This window comes from Melanotaenia boesemani, chromosome 14 (assembly GCF_017639745.1).
Source record: "Melanotaenia boesemani isolate fMelBoe1 chromosome 14, fMelBoe1.pri, whole genome shotgun sequence".
Lineage (NCBI taxonomy): Eukaryota > Metazoa > Chordata > Actinopteri > Atheriniformes > Melanotaeniidae > Melanotaenia > Melanotaenia boesemani.
Genome location: NC_055695.1, coordinates 17680375 through 17697804, shown reverse-complemented (window position 1 = coordinate 17697804; position 17430 = coordinate 17680375). Strand labels below are relative to the sequence as shown.

General features: G+C 39.0%; 1 protein-coding gene across 1 annotated transcript; it reads right to left on the bottom strand.

Moving 5' to 3' along the window:
- Positions 1-1968: 1968 nt before the first annotated feature.
- On the bottom strand, positions 1969-14657 carry slc5a9 (solute carrier family 5 member 9). Its single transcript, XM_042005238.1, has 14 exons — positions 14579-14657; positions 13139-13254; positions 12160-12231; positions 10819-10923; positions 9504-9668; positions 9308-9413; positions 8328-8408; positions 7488-7693; positions 5960-6095; positions 5470-5577; positions 4987-5137; positions 4397-4565; positions 3568-3783; positions 1969-2845 (listed from the first exon to the last, which is right to left on the bottom strand). Exons 1-14 carry the CDS (start codon positions 14598-14600, stop codon positions 2537-2539), a joined length of 1962 nt encoding a protein of 653 aa, XP_041861172.1. The 5' UTR covers positions 14601-14657; the 3' UTR covers positions 1969-2536.
- Positions 14658-17430: the final 2773 nt, after the last annotated feature.

Below are 17430 nucleotides of genomic sequence, written 5' to 3'. Positions count from 1 at the left end.
AATAGATCTGCAGTTTCACAGAGACTTGTCTCAGCCCACTGTTGACATCCCAAGTAATTTTTACCAGGTGTGAAGGCACAGTTGCCCCAGATTGGCAAAAATTGGGACAGTGATGGAATTTCATTTTTATGTTTGTGAATCACAAATCTAAATTGTATTTTTGACAAAAGAGTTTTGTGAATTCTTCTTTAGTTCTATTAGTTTACTTGAGGACAAATATAGGTTAAGTGGTAGGGAAGATGTACTAACCTTTTTCATTTTTACCCAGGACAATAGTGTTGCTGTTGAAAACCAGCAGGGTGCAGCAGAGAGTCGAGACGCCCAAGAGTACCAGAGATTTGGAAGACTAGGGCTTCCATTGTCATAGGGGAGAGATAGTAAGTCTGGTCCGTTTGTTGTTGCATATAAAATTGCAAAAAATAGTTTTCGTTTTTGCAAAAAGTTTGGGGGGGGGATTGGAAAAGATAAAGAATATTAATACATCCAATCATGGAAATAGGTAAAGCTGACCACCTGTCAGCTGATTCTATGGCTGATTTAGTTACATTGTCGTAATTTGCAGAAACTAAATTACTTCTTTTAGGGGAAGTTTTTATGCCAAGATTAAATAAGGTTGTCTGTGGCCACTTTGAATGGAGTTTGAATTGGTGGTTTCTTTTTTTTTTTTTTTTTTTTTTTTTCTTTTAATGTCCTGTCCAGCATCATAGCAAGCAACATGAAGCAAACTTCCCTCTGGATGTTGAGCCTCTAGTGGCATTAGGCACCACCGCTCCCCTGGAGGTCCCCCAGGGTAAGACAGGCCAGGAGAGGCTGCCCCCCATGACCAGGCCATACAGGTACTGCAGCCAATGTGCCGCCACCGACCGCAGAAGGTACCCACACCCCACATCCCCACATGCCTAACAGGGAATGAGAGGACGGGGAAGACAGCGACAGAGCCCAGACCCACAGCACACCACCCCCAGACCCGCCCAGGCCCCCCCCACAGGTGCACTTGACCCCCTTCCCCCCCAAACACACACAGTAACACACGCACACACCTATATCCTTGCACACTTCCACTCATCCTAACACACACACACCTCCTCACCCACACCCACACAGTATAAACACACACAAAGCATACAAACCTCCCAATCTCACTCCCCAGCCACCCCTAACACCCCTCCTCCCACCATGCCCTGTGGGAGACGTCCCCGGCGAACCAAAGAATGGCAATCCACAGATCTGGCCCTCACCGCCATCCTCAGCCACCTCCTACCCAGATGTGGCCGACCTGGCATCCCACAGGATCAGCAGCCCCCCATCAGTGCAGCCGCCCCGGTTTCCTGGCCCCCAGGGCAACCACTTCCCCCCACCCGCTCCCAACGGTGCCCAGGGAAAGAGGGGTGTGAGGTGTCCCCATTGTCCTTCTCCTCCTCCCTGCTCATGACTGTTTGTGGTGAGTGTGTTTTTTTGCAAGTAAAACTGAGGGGCAGTGACCATATCTTGCTGGGAGCAAGGTTATATTAGTAGTCCAGCCCTCATGCACTACATGACACGCCCCCCAGAAGTTGTTTGTGTGTTGTGTTGTGTTTGTGTTTTGATTTCTAAGTGTAATTAAAACTGAGAGGCGAGTTGCCACTGGGTGCAGCTAAGGAAGCCACTTGGGTGTCTTGCTGTCTTTCTCCTTTTTCTGTCCCCTCCAGTCAGGTCCAGCAAGATTTTAAAGATTCCATAATTCAAAGCAAATAAATAACAGTAAATAAATAAATAAATGAATAATTTTATCAAGAGGAGCCTTATACCCATAAACCTCCCCCTGGCAAAGCAAATTTGTTCAGCACAACACAGCAACCAGACCGTAATTCTGTTTGCTACAATGCTAGACAGGGCATGTTTAAAAAAAGATATTGCCTGCAAATAGTTAAATTTTGTTGTGTCATTTATTTCAATACCAGTAATGTTCTGGTCATTTCTCATAGCGAGAGCCAGCAGCTCAATTGCCAGCACAAATAACAGGGAGAAACAGGACGGGATAAAGCACCTACCTATTGGGCAAAGATAAGTAGATATTTTGTGGTGGAAAAAATTTAAAGGAAAGTTGAAGAAATGGCACTGGTTATTACCATGGATGTCTTATAGTGGCCATTTCACACTTTTTATTAACAGTTTGATAGCTTCTACTTCATGGCACCATTTGACTGTGATATGAGACAACACTTCACCAAATTTATTAATGAAATTACAAAATATTATGTAGACATGTTGGGGATTAATTTGTTATTAATTTGAAGAACAAATTAATAACAACTTGGTGATTTATAAAGTTAAAGTTCCATGTGACTTCCTTAAAATTGAGAAATAGATCATATTAACTGAAAACAAATTTAATATAGGAAATTTCTAAATCATATTTAAATAATTAGTTAATTAATATTTGATTATCATGTGTTTGTGCCAATTCAATTTTTGGTTCCCAAATTATTTAAAATGTTCTACCTTTTACCCTCATGTTGTAAAAAAAAAGTCTAAAAGTTTTGAAGACATCTCTATATTATGCAAAATATCCCCAGAGAAACACATTCATGGTCAGTAGTAACAGAGCGTTTATATTGCAGATTTTTCTCCAAACTGGCTTCTCTTCTAGAAAGTTGACATTATTGTTTTCAGTCACTGGAGGTGCAGACTGAGAGGTCAATCCGCTCAGACCACAGAGCCACATAAGAGTTCTCTTCCAGGTTGGCTGAGGCAAGCTGTCAGTGTCAGAACTGACCGAGTTCATTGAGTCAGGAGGCATCTGGGGATCTGTGAGATCAATCCGTGGCTCAAGGCTGTGTCTTGACCACCAGGTCAGCCTGTACAGCTATACGGGGTAGAAGGAAAATAACAGGAATAGAAGTAAGTGACATGGTTACCTTCAAATCAAGGACACACACAGATTTCCATTCTACTGTTAACTGCTTTACACATCCAGGAATTTCTTTCAGTGCTGCAGATGGCCCAACAGAGGATGTCAGATAATTCTTAGAACAAAGACAACATCTGGTGTCTGGAATATAGTCCAATTTATTTATTTCTCATGAGAAATAACAGAAAAGAAATAGTTGACAATATTGTGTCTATTGTTTGGCTACCAAACTGCACCTTCCTCTGTTGTGTTTTTTTTGTTACTTTCTTCTTCTTTTTTTTTTTTTGCAATACTTTAATAAATAATTATGCAAACATTTTCTTTACTTGATTTGCTTTGCAACTGGAATTTGGCAATGAATGATCCAAATTAATGTCATGTAATGGTATGCTTCTGTGAGTATAATATACTGAATCATGGAGCTATTATTGAGGGAAGCTGTCTAGTCTGACGTCTTTACAGTTTACACTGGCATGCTGTTGTGTTCAGAGTATTGATGCATTCCTAAACAAAAACTGAAGCACGAGTTTTCTCTTTGCTTCTGCATTACTTGATAGGATGGCGATACTAGCAGCCTCCAAACTCAGGCGAGTTGCAGTGCTGGAAAAGTATTTCAGTATTCATCATCTCATTTTAAATATAATATTATCAAGATAAATGTATGATATAGTCCTTACATGTTCTTTGGGTACAGGGGGAGTTGCCAAGCTGACAGCAACAATTACAAGGCAGGTGAGGACCATCAGTATGAGAGCGAAGTAAAGGTAATGCACATCTTTCAGGACAGAAGGCCTGTGATCAGTCTGACCACAGGAAGGAGGCATATAGGAGAACTCCAGAACCATGCGGATCAGTCCAACCACCAGGCCAAACATCAGACCCCAGAATGCACCCTGAGACACACATACATGGACAAAAAATCAGAAAAAAAAGAAAAACAGCTTTTGCATCTGCATTGCTCAAACCAACTCAAAATCTAGAAATTGAAATACAATTTGAGACAATTTTATCCAAGAAAGTGCAACAAAGTCTAGAGACTGTATTAATATATTTGCTTGGGATCATTATAGAATACAATAAAATCCTCATTTTTCCCAATGTTACTGCCAACTGTCCCATTACCACTTTAGTTAAAGTTTCAAGCTTGTTCAAATTTAGTTAAAACCAGAAATATTTTTTTACTTGGAAACAAAAATCTGACTGCACACTCCCTACAAACATGAACTGATAGAATTTAGTCTTCACTGGAACAAAGTAATGTTTTTAGGGGTAGAATTTGGTTGGCACCTCCCTGGAGTCAAGTCTGGGTGTATGTGTGCCAGTAAATGCTTGCCAGTGGATAAGCCTTGGCTTCTGGTCTCTCAGTTGGGCCAGAACAATTAGTTGCTTTTGGGGAGAGGCATCAGGAGTGGGTGGTGGGGATACCCAGTTTGTGCTTATGCACAAAACAGCAGCTCAGAGTACAGGGTGTGTTTGTGTGTGGGTGTGTGTCCATCCTAATATTACCTTCTCATTGGCACGAGGCCAGAAGATTGCCATTAGGAAAACAGCAGTAATGGGTGGTGCTAGAAAGCTGGTCACAGACTGGATATATTCGAACAGCTGTCCACTATTAGCTGTCTGGATAATTGGAATCCATAACAGACTAATACACATCAAGACAAGGATGAAAATCCTGGAAATAAAGAAAATAGTATTATTTTAGGTAAGGAAAGTTTCAAATGGATGTGCTTGACAACATTACTTGCAACCAAAGGACATGGGATTACAATCATAATTAATTAACTAAAATGTCCACAGTGTACTTAATTGAAATTCATTGTAAATTAACTGAAATGAGCTAAATCCAGCTGGGTTTTTAATTAATTTGTTTATTTTCTTTTCAAAGTTATCTGAAACAGTCAGCCAGAGCAGGTAGAACTAAGGACAAACTGCAGAATGGAAAAAGTATTTAAGAAGATAGATAACTGCCACTTATTCTTGTTTTTGTTTCTTTTATATGAATTTGGTGTTGGATTTAAATCGGTAGAGTATTTTTGTAGCAGAATTAATGACTTGCATTCCCAATAAAAGCTGGTTGATCTTTTCACCCATACCTTCCAACAACCATGAGCTCCTTCTCAGAAGCTCTTGGCCTGGCTCTGTGATAGAGGTCCATAGTGAACAGGGTGGAGCTGCTGTTAAAAATGGAGGTCAGAGAGGACATCAGTGCAGCTAAAATTACAGCCAGCATGAGGCCACGGAGACCTGTGAGGAAGAGTTCAAAGGTGACTGCATCATGGTAAATAGTTAAGAGAATTATTTTGAAGATGATTCAGGTGTATTCTGGTTATTTTATTAATTAATAAAGCAACACATAAAAAAAAATTTTGATTGCAATACAAAAGAGCATTTGCAAGGTTTTTCCATTTAAATGTATCATATGCTCTGTTTCTCTACAAGTTACAGTGAATGAGGACTTTGAGCCTTCTATGCAAAGTACGACTTCAGGATTAACTAAATCTGCCATAACAGCTTGGCTGTTTGTTGCTTGCAGTGATTTCTAAATTTTGAAATGCATGTGTTTGTATTTGACTTACCCACAGGCATTAGTTCTACCACTAGTTTAGGGTAAGCAATATTAGAGCAGCCGACTGAGGCTCCACATATACTCTGACACAGTGCTGGATCCACACAACCAACCTCATCTACAAAGACAAGACAAGCACAGAGAAGGGGTGAAAAATTTAAACTTACACATAGTTGTTCAAGGGGGAATTACTTCACAATCAATCACATTTTCTGACAAAAAAATTCAGATCAGACTATGTCTTTGTTTGTACGGATGCTACAGTTATATGTCCTATTTCCCTGATACAAACAAACTTAATGTAGACTCATTATTGGATTGCATTAAATTATGTGGATTATTCCCAAAAATGATCAGTTGTTAATAAATTAAGAATAAAATTGGAATTGTATTTGAGTAAATATTTCAATTAAGGTAAATTAAAGTGTTTAGATCAGCAGGATTAAATGTGAGAAAGGATTTGACAAGACAGTCCTATAGAAGGGAGTAATCAGCCTTACTTGGGAACAGCGCTCGGCTTATCATGCCAGGCATCACAATGAAGAACATGGGCAGCACCTTGAGGTAGGCTCCCAAAACACTGCCTGCTTTAGCATGAGACAAAGATTTGGCTGACAGAGACCTCTGGACTATAACCTATACATACAGACACACAGCCACACAATTATCAAACAACTCTGATTATTATGATGTTCATCATATCCATCATTTATACTTTGATTTCATCTCTTCATTTCAGTGTAGTAAAAAAATGGTAATTTTACTGGGAATTTTTATTTTATTTTATTAAATTTACAGAGTTTACAGGGAGAAATGAGGTTTTTGTAACAACATATCATACACTAAACTAGCATTTTACTGAGTATAATTTTGGAAAACTTAAACTGTTTAATAAAGTGAAATGTAATCTTTAAAAATTATGATGTTGGATTTGCTTTTGTTGTAATTAAAAGTAATTTATAGTCATTGTGTATCACGGAAAAAAGGATATTGTTTGAAGGTGTGGATGTGTGTGTTTTATGGCCTTTATCCATGGTTGTGTTGAATATTAGAAAAAAATGCTATTGCTTTAATTCCCTGCTTTGATCTGCAGCTTGCACTATGAATGACACACACTGGTGAAGTTGCAGAGGAGGGTCAAATCAGATTGTTTTTTTTTACAAGATATCGTAGAAAATTTTAGCTTAGAATGCCTTGCAATCCTATGTCAGATAAAACTTTTTGCAAAGTCTTAATGATTTTCAGTTATCCTAGATTTTACACCTCTTGGGCAACATCATATCACACTAGGATTTCTGTTAGACTCGGTGCAATTGGGGACTCGGTTCAGCTGGGGGGTGCAGTATTCTTCCACACTGAGGCTGCTTTCACACTGCACTTCTCAAATGAATCAGACTTTTGAAATAACGTGTTTCATGCTCCACTAGGGGCGGCGCTGGATCAAGAATTACTGAAGAAGAAGATGAGACCCACAAGAAGAAAACGCTTTCATCTATTAGTTAATGCAAAACAACTTTGGTTTCTACTACATAACAGCTAAATATGGAGCTGCCTCAGATCCTAGCGGTCTAGGGTTGATCAGGTTTCTATCAGAACTTTTACCGAATTCTTCCATGTCAAATCATGAGCTATTTCTCCCAGCCAGAGCTGCCTCTCATCACACACACGCTTATGTTTTGGTTGTGTTTACTCACGACGCCATGCTCTGAACCCACAGTGCATTTTGTTTTGTAGTCTGCTTCTGGCATTTGTTCCACTTGAAGCGGACCAAGACCCATGTTTGTAGTTGGACCAAAACTTTTGATCCAAATCAGATTCTGTTTGTGCATTGACAATATCCAAACGAAGCAGACTTTCCATGCAAATGGTCTAGAAGTCAAACCAAAAAGGCTGTTGCGAATAGCCCTTAGTATCTGGAGGATAACCTCATAAAAGTCTTAATGGTTACATAGTTTATGTACCACCCATACCTCCCCCATGTCAAAAACGCTGTGGAGAACCATGCATGAATAATGTTTGTTAAGTTACCTGATCTGTGCACCAGCACCATGTAGCCAGTACAGTAAGCCCAAAAACTAGACCTGGCCAGGGTAAATCCCCTGTCACAGGATCTCTGAACATGTGAAATGCATCATTCCGGGGAATGTGGCAGGTAGTGTTAGCAACTATCACAGAGGGAACACTTGACATGTAGCGATCCACAAGGCCTTCATACCAGCCAACCTTGGAAAAAGCTGAAAAATATCAAAATACACACAAAAACTAATTCCATATATACATTTTGATGATAGATTAAATTTTATACGAACTTGTCAGTTGTGTCACAGAAACTGTTGTCTCTCATTTAAAAAATTTTTTCAGATATAAGTATGTGCTTGTTGATATTTAGTAAACTAACTTAACATTTCCGCTCATGTGACCATACAACATGCATATGTTCATACAGTACTATCTAAAATGTTGAACCAGTATCCGTTTTTTCCTATTTCTCTTGCTGCCAGACTTTATTACAATCTTTCAATGTTGTATTCAACAATAGTTCTCTGGAATTTTTGAAGGTCATTCAGAGTTTTTCTTTTAGCAATGAGTGCTTTTTGATTCATTTTCAGTCCAGACCATAGTCTCAAACTGGGAAAACAACAAACCTGAGAATAAGTTGTCATCTGCAGCTGCACATAATTGACAACTTAGCAAACAACCACATTTTTCTGGTGGTCTACAGAGAAATAAGAGCAGCTTAAGACTTTTAAACAGTACTACAAATAAAAATTTAAACTCTATATTTGTGTACGTGTGCTTGTGAGTGTGTGCGAAAGAGTGAGAGAGAGCAAAAGAGAGAGAGAGAGAGAGAGAGAGAGAGCACCTTACCTATGAACATTAATGAAAAGGCACCCCCAACCATGATCACAGTTTGGAGTGCATCAGTGTAGATGACTGCTGCCAAACCACCTAAATACACATAGATTTGTATGTTAAACCTGTTTAGACAAGAGATTTGCAAATAAAAAAAGAATAATGTTTATCTGTCTGTTAAAACAATGTTATTCAGTGTTCCTCTGGCTTCATTCAGACATGCCTGTTGTAAAGACAGATAGAATAAGCATAAATAAGCAATATCACAATCAGCTATCATAGGTCAGTTTGTTTAAAGCATTTGCTGTCTGCTTCACTGCAATAAAGAATTATAATGTTGTTTCATAACCATGATTTGAATTATGGGTTTTTTTTATTAGTTTCCTGATGTTTCTTAAAGAGAACAGCATTAATTTGTAAGCTTTGTGTGTTCATTCATCTGGTAAATGAATTGAATAATAAAAATTTCCAGACGATACAGCTGATCTTTTCCATTTCTTTTAGCGCCATGACAGCAGCATTGTTTGGTCGTTCTGTGCCGTGAGCCACACAAACAGCAACCACTTTCCATCCCTATATGAGATATTTCTGACCATATCAGCAGCATACAGTGGCAGCAGAATGCTTTTGACAGTAGCCATGTTTTGACCATGCTCATAACAGTCAGCAAACGGTTTCAAACAGTGTGGTAACACACCACTGATGCAACCCCAACACAGACTTTTGCAGCTCTCTCTGCTAACCACAGGACAGAATTTTTCTAGAAGAGTTGACATCCAGAGAACTTGGTGTTTAACATGAGCATATCATATTAGTTGCTTGTTATTTGTCTGAGGCAAAATTGTAACCCCAGTAAACCACATTAAAATCTGATTAAATGAACAAGTAAAGCTTAATACTCATTTGTTGTCATTTATATGCTAAAAATAAATGTGGAACAGTAAACTGTGTCTCCTGGCATGTCTCTGTGTGTGTGTGTTTGTATGTGTGTATACCTGCCACAGTGTAAGCAGCAGTAACCAAAAGCAGGATGCCTGTAGAAAGGTAGAGATTCCAGCCAAATGACACCTGGATGAACAAAGCACCTGAAAAGATATCTGTCTGCAAAACAAATACACAATTCATGCTGTGATTATTTATGTGTCCCCTACGACAAAGATTTGCCAAATAAGTAAATTTTATACATCTTACTGATATCTTGGTGAAGATGTAGAGTATAAGTGACAGAACAGACATGTATAAGCGTATCCTGCGGCCTCCAAAACGTTTGGCCAGATATTCAGGCATGGTTACCACACCAGCAGCGATATAAACAGGGATAAAAATCCAACCTAGAGCCACCAGAGCCCATGCTGCCTAAACAAAAATACATGACAACATATTATTATGTCTGGCTCTTTTTACATCATGTCATTAAATTCAGTCATTCACACTGACATATAAATAAGGTCAATGTTAAAAACACAAAATGCTAATTATTAGCATTATTTACAAAAAGAGTTAGTCCAAGAACATCAAAGCTACAAATCATTGGTTTCAAAACAACAAATTTAATGGTGTGCAGTGCAGGTTTGAAGTGGTAAGATTTAGTTTGTAGTATCAAAACAAAAAAAAAAAAACTTCTAAAATCTTTGTTATAAATATTGAGCATCGAATTGTTTATATCAGCTTTCTCCTCAACCCAGGCTTTCTTTGCCAGTTTAAGGGTCTAGCTGTGGCCTCACTTTTCATTTATGTCTCTTCCCCTTTTCCTTTGCGTCTTGTCTTTTTTTTCCTCCTCAGTCTCTGCTTTTCTCTTTTTATATAGGGATATATTACTGCTTTTTAACCAAGAGAGTAGTTTTTCTGTTTGAACACGTTTCTTCATTTTTTACTCAGATATTGTACTACTCAAATTTCTGCTTTCACATTCAAAAAGTTTCTGTTTGTATTTAAATATGTTGCTCTTCAATTAAAATCTCTGTTCCTCTCAGTTTTGGTGCTGCCATGCAGAGGTCCCGAATTCAAGCTTGCTATCCACTCAGACTTCTCTACTCTCACCAAAATGTTGGCCTTGTATTTTTTTTCAGCTTTTGGGCTGTTGTGAGTGGTTCCTGCAAAAAATTGATCCAGACAATAGAAAACCAGATACATTGCTGACTAATTAAATCATCACTTATCTACTTTTCTATATTTTAACTGATAAGATTATGATGAAAAGCAAAAGGGGAAACTTGGAAAAGTGGAGGTTCATCTCCTTGAAAGTTTAGAGGGTCACATTCTGATGTCCCTGCTGTAGATCCTGGTGGTGTTGATCAGTAGTGTGATGTCTTACTCGCTCTTAGCATGTGTGAGTGTGTGTGTGTGTTTGTGTGGGGGTGTGTGTGTGTGGCTGTACCATTTACCATCATGTATTGATCATATGTTAAACATACCCAAATTTACAAATTTTTTCATTAGACATTTTATTGATTTGATTTAAGGCCTCTTTTTCTTGCACATTTAATATATGGACGGTGTTTCTTACATTCCACTCAAATCCCCCAACAGCAATACCTCCAGCAGCTCCTGTTCCTGCGAGACCAATAAACAAACCGCTTCCAACATTACTGGACATCAAAGAGGCCCCAATCTATAAGTGAATACACAGTACAAACCATGCTTAGTTTAATGCTTTCAAAAGTGAGATTCTCACCATAAATAATGTATTCTGGCTGAGTCCTGTCCTTTGATAAAGACAAAGTTAAATTACCAACATCTAGTCTCACTTTCTTTCTTAAAATAGGGACAAAGTGTGGAAATTAATCACAATGGCTCTGAATGTTCAAAGCCTTGGGGACCCCCTGTGCTTATTGAGGGACACCTGAAGGGGTCCCAGACCCCAGGTTGGGGACCACTGCTATAAGAAATATGTGGGATAAATATAAATTATGTAGAGAACAGGTATGCTTGTAGCTGATGTAATACACTAAATTAGCTCATTTTAGAAAATGCGTGTTTCTCCTTGTCTGTACATTTGCTATACTTAACACAAGATACTGACATACTGTATACAGTGAGTTTAAAATGTTTTCCTCCAAATCACATGGTGTTTAATTCAGTTCTGTTTCAGGACTAGGTGATAAAATCCCTTGTTTAATTCTTGAGATGAGTGGGGGATGATGAAGTGTAGTGTATGTGAGGTGAAGGTTCAGGATTGACGAGGGATGGGGAACGGGGTGGTGAAGTGTGTACCACACCAAGTGGGGGCTGTGGTGCTGTGTGCAGGGTGAGGAAGAGTTTCAAGATTCACTGGGGTCATCAGGTGGGCACCCTCCTTCACCAATGTTTCGATGATAGGCCCACAACACCTCCAGAAGGCTCATCGGCAACACCTGGCAGTCCAAGGTATGTCCCCCTCAGCTTCTAACCCTTCTCAGGTGCTGCTGTTTTCTAGGGGCCCAGGAACTATCTCTCCTCTTCAAAGTAGACATAAAACTTTGATCCACTCCCAAAACTCTACTATCTCAATGAAAAAATTTAAAATCCAAAACTGACCTGTTTGAGAGTAGACAGATTATATGTGCTGCTGCCATGTAAGGATTCAACTAATGTGTAAATCTTAGTTTTGTTTTTTTCTAATTCTTCAGCACAATATGATCTTTCACACAGAATGACACTACATCTGCATTGAGGCCAAAGGAGGTATGAATGCTTGTATTTAAGAAAGAAGAATTATGTTTAATATTTCTGATTATTTTCTAACTATCATATTCACTGACTGAACACACTCGAAGGGGTGCTCAAGTTTGGTAAGTGCCCATAAACTGTAACCACTTAGTTTGTCTTTAACATGAAAAATGAATCTACAGTAAAGTATCATACTTACAGGCCACCATGTCATTGAACGTCCAGCCAAGAAGTACCCCCCCACAGTGGAGCGATTGGCTCGCACTGATGACTATAGAAGAGAAAAGTTCAAATAAGGTCACCTGTACACTTAAAACAGCAGAAAAAAAATCCCCTTTAAAGAGATTCTGTAAGTGCCAAAGGCAGCAAAGTCTCTGCAGTGTTTCCTTAATGTCTCACAAGGCAAAACTGATCCCTTTTAAACCTGCACAGAGAACAATTCGTCGGCATCTGGATTTTCCTTTTAAAAAAAAAAAAAACTACATAAAATCATAAAATAAAGAGTTAGTGACATCCTCATTTATGTGTATCAGCCAATTCAGTTACTCCACTCCACTTAAAATTACAGATATAAGCGGCTACAACGGATTTCTACATTGGTAGCTTGGACTGCTCAGTTTTTCTCAGTAAATCCATCATCATGGATTGCCTGAAATCTCACCATACGTTGCACTGACAAGATAAGAGAATTTTGTATCCAATATACTGAGAAATTGTCAGCTTCTGATGCTATTTCTAATCATTAAAGCTTTGAGATGTAATTTCTTTTTAATGTGGCAGGTTGTAAAATATCACTCCCCCCCATCAGTTGTCCTGTCTCATTGTCTTATTATTATTATTTAGGGGAGGGTGGGACGCTGGGGGTTATCATTCCTTTTACACAACCTGCCAACAACCTGAAAGATGCCACATATTTGAAACAAATAACAAATATTTGATCAATTCCCTGTCCTCCTTGCCTTGTGAAATATGCAGTAGGTATGAGGAGAATATTTAGATACACTCAATGTTTTTGTCTATATCACCAGGCCAGAGAAAATTAGGAAAACTGTTAGGAAAAAAATCTGAAATAATAATGTTTTCCTCTTAACATAACAGCAAACAACCCTAATAATGAGAGAAAATAATGGAAATTATTGTGTTTTCTAAGTGTGTGAATAGATTGTTCCAGTTCTTACCCAGATTCCAATCACCATGACGACGATAAAGTAGACAACAACCACTGCAATGTCTGCAATGTCCACACGGAGACTGGTATTTGTTTCTGACATATTCATCCCAAAGGAGCTCCTACCTGTATGTTAGAAAGTTAAGAGAATGACATTATGGTTGTCTTTAACAGACACATCTCATATATTCCAGAACACCATATGTGCTCATCATAATCACCGGTTGTGCAATTAAGAGCAATTCTAGGTCAATTTATGCATGGAAATTCAAACAAGAAAAATTTTGGATATCATTACATCATTCACACAAATTGGGGGATTTTCAGTAAAGGACAAGGAAGCAAGTCTAAGCTGGAACCAGAGCCCACTGATCCTTCAAACAGTATTGCATTGAGGATTCATCAAAGAACCACATGGAAAGTTTTAAACATATTAAATTTCTTTAGAACCAAAATTGAAAAGAACACAAACAATGCCAGTTCCTAAGTTCTATATATTGTACCATCTATCCATGCATTTTCTACCACTTATCCAAGGCCGGGTCATGGGGGCAGCAGTCTAAACAGGGTATACATTATATTTCACAACATTCTGACAAAATGAGTTTATGGTAAAGATTTGGGGAAAAGAGTAATGTGAACAAGCAAAAACTGTGTTGGAGCTTCAGGTCTGTGTCTGACAAATATGGACTGTATGATGTGTGCAATGAAAAAAAAGCTCTGAGTGTTGGGTTTTGGTTTTTTATAGACCTTTACAAGCATAAACGAAGACTATAGAGAATTGGGCAAAGCCATTCAGGGAACAATGTTTACATTAACTTCAATAGTTTATTAAAAATAAGAATGATTAAGAATAATTCAATTCTTGTTATTTAGTTAGTTTTTTTGTATTTAATTCTTGAGACAAAACAACAAAAACAAACCAAAAAATCATTTAAAAATAAAAGCTGATTCTAGTTATTCAACTAGAAGCAAAACAAGGAAACTTAGGTGGCATTTCCTCCAATAGCTACCACATACACACATTCACACACAAACGCAGCGTGAGAAAAATACCCTCATAAACTCATAAACAATATTTGAGGACTTTAAACAACAGCCTGGTTTAGATCAAGTTTACTTTCCATATTACTAAAAATGACCAATGAATCTGAAAACAAAAGTAAAGAACAGATTAAGGACAACAAAATTTTTGGAGTAGGAGGTCCTGGCAGGTTATGTGTTACCATTTCTGTTAAAACTGCTGATTAAGCTGTTTTTTATTTAAATACTTGTCTCATTATAGCTTTCATTTATACTTAAGTTTGTGTTTTCCATTTTTTATAACATGAAAACTCATAAATGAAACAGAAGCACTGAAACATACGTGAAACGTGTCAAGATGAACTTGAAGTAAAAGCAGTCATGCGTAAAACTTGCAGATACAAAATTACAGTGCGTGTGTTCAGACCTTTTGTGAGCCCGGTATCCATGTTACGTGCAATCTTCCAGATTGTGCCGGTTTTGTATATTTACACTCCTTTCGGTTTTCTCCTGTGTCCGAGCTCTTCCCACTGCATAAAACACAAGACTAATCTGCTGATAAACCTGGCAAAGCAATGTGCAACTAGTCAATGATTAATTAGTTTGTTATTGTGACAATTAAATGTCGCTGGTTATCCATTAGCCAAAGCTACTATCTGTTTGTCACAAAGAATTTAGTGAGAGAGCCATAAATTAATCAAAATCACATCTTAAAATGGTATAAATACAATCTGAAGAGGGCCAGCTGCAGCATGAGTAGCTCCATTAAAGCAGAGGTTTTGTCAGTGCCACGGAGGAAAGGACTCTGCAAGGATATAGAAGCAACAGTTGCTCCCCATCAGTGAGGGAAGGATTAGAATTTCCTGACTTATTGGACAGATTATTAACAAGTGGAAAACATTCTGCCAATCTTTGTATGTGTTGATGTCTCAGCAAGTTCAGCACATTAGATTGTGCACTGCTCAGAGAAACTGCAAAAATGCTGCATCTCAGACTCTACAGGCCAGTTTAATGTTGTGATGTTAGATGTTAAAGTTTAAGACAAGAGTAAGAAGAACAGCACTGAGGCTAAAACATGCAAAGTTTCTAAGAAGTGTAAGGACGTTGAGAAAATTACGTTTGGACTGATTCTGGGAAACGGTTCTGGGACTGCAGAGCCTCCCGTCAGAGAAGCTGAACAAGATTTAGCTGCGACGGTAACTGAAAGTGTTGTTCTAACACCTGTTGCAGACCAGGTTCCAGAACATGGAGAAACTCTTTCTGAGCAAGCAGCTGGATCCAAAAGGCTGTACGGGGTCCCTGCAGAACTGTATTTTGAGAAACCAGTTGCAACAGGAGATCAAAAAAAAAAAAAAAAAAGAAACGGTGCAAGAAGAAGAAGTATTCATCTACGGAGCCTAACTGGCAAATGATGTATGAAGCGATGTTCGAAACCTATGATGACTATGGGATTTCCTTTCCAACCAAAGTTGTCTAAAGGCCCATCAGCTTACCAGGAGAAAGGTGAGTCTAACTCTGGCATTTTCTTGAACAGTGAGGAATTCCCTGCACTGCAGACAAAAACGTCTGAAGATCAGGAGAGTAAGACAGACGACACCACAGCTGATGTTTACAAGGTATCTGAAAACCTGGAGAATCTCCAGAAAATAATATTTGGAGGCCCGGGATCAGAAATCCCCACTGAACTCCTTACAAACACAAACCAGCCCACCAAGACTCAGAAACATTTTAAAATCTAAAGGAGAACCTGAAGAAGATCAAAAGAAAACTAAACAAGGTAAAGTCAGGAGACGTGAACCGTTGGACCCTATCTTTGAGGTGCCCTCTCCTCAGGCACCAACATTTGCTGAAAATTCAGTGAGATCTGGAAGCCTGAATCCCCCAATAACATGTGGAGGCCCAGGATCCGAAATCCCAGCTGAACTCATTGCAGAACCTTTGGTTCTAATAAAACCAACACAAGTTCGGCTTGAGGAACTCTCCAGTCATCCACCATCAGAGACTGAAGTTGCTGATGCTCTGCGTGAAAACCTAAATCAGTCCTGTCATCAGGCAGAGAGTCAAATAACTGAACATCCAATAAATAGGAGACAGAAAGACAACACAAAGGCTGAGCTGGAAAGTCTTGAGACTGTTTCATTTGCACAGCCTCCAGTCAAAGAACCCGAAAAAGATTCATCTGTAATGGAAACCAACAGCGTTGTCAATATGTCTGTTGCAGACCCGGTTCCCCAACCTGGAGCAAGCCTGTCTGAGCAAGCACCTCTATCCAACACGCTTGCTCCAATCCTGTACAGCAGTCTGTACAGACTTCCACCAAACCAGTGTCGGAGAATGAAGCACCCGTTCAACAAGAAATAAAGTCTGTCATCGAGAAGCCAAGGGCAGCAGAACAACAAAGTAATAGAAAATGACACAAGAAATGTAAGAAGAATATAATTTTTGCGCCTGTCTGGAATCAACCATTGGAACCCACAGACATTGTGCATTGCTGAACACTCAGTCAGAGAGTCAAACATCTGAACATCATAGACAAGACCCAGGAAGACCTCAAGATTCCTGAAAACCTGGAGAATCCCCAAATAACATCTAGAAACCAAGGATCAGAAATCCCTGTTGGGGTTCCTTCAGAATCTGTGGATCTAATACCACCAAAGGAACCAGAGCCTGAGTCGATCCCTTCATTGCCAGCACCTCCAGCCGCAGATCCACTTCCAATCCTTAAACTTCTGCTGGCCAACAAACCAACAAACAACCAGTCTGTCAACATGAACCATGTTGATGAACACAGCATCCCTCACAGCTGCTGATCATCCCAGAACTCCAGTTTCATCAGACCTTGGCTGTAAAGGATGAAAAGATTGCAGAACTTCAGAAATAACACAAGGTCTTGCTGAATCAGCTAAAGAAACTGCAAAATCAGGTCCACAGAAGTAACATCATGCAGTCATTAGCGTCTAAGCAGGTGCAGAAAATGGAGGCAGAACCCAATGAGGAAAAACAGAAAAAAACAGATTTCGGTATCTGAGCTGCAACATCAAATGGACAAAGCCAAAACTGAACTGAGCCAGATTCACATTCAGCTCCAGGATCAACAACAAGACACCAGCGATGAGAAAACGGCTCTCATGACTGAGGTGGAGAGGCTGAAACAACAAATGAAATCTCAGAAATCCGTGTCTGAGAAGGAGACGAGGCGGCCATCCTGTATGCTGAACTGAGGAAAAAACATCTGCAGCATGCAAACGTCTCCAGGAGAGTCGTCCAGTTGGAAGCAGT

What these genes read in the sequence shown, in the direction of transcription:
- slc5a9 (XM_042005238.1), bottom strand. Translation starts at nt 14,600, where the DNA reads ATGGATACCGGGCTCACAAAAG. An exon ending in TGCTGCTTACACTGTGGCAG is followed by an intron (nt 8,409 to 9,307) that starts GTATACACACAT and finishes ATGTGTATTTAG; the next exon opens with GTGGTTTGGCAGCAGTCATC. An exon ending in GGTAGAACTAATGCCTGTGG is followed by an intron (nt 5,138 to 5,469) that starts GTAAGTCAAATA and finishes TCTTCCTCACAG; the next exon opens with GTCTCCGTGGCCTCATGCTG.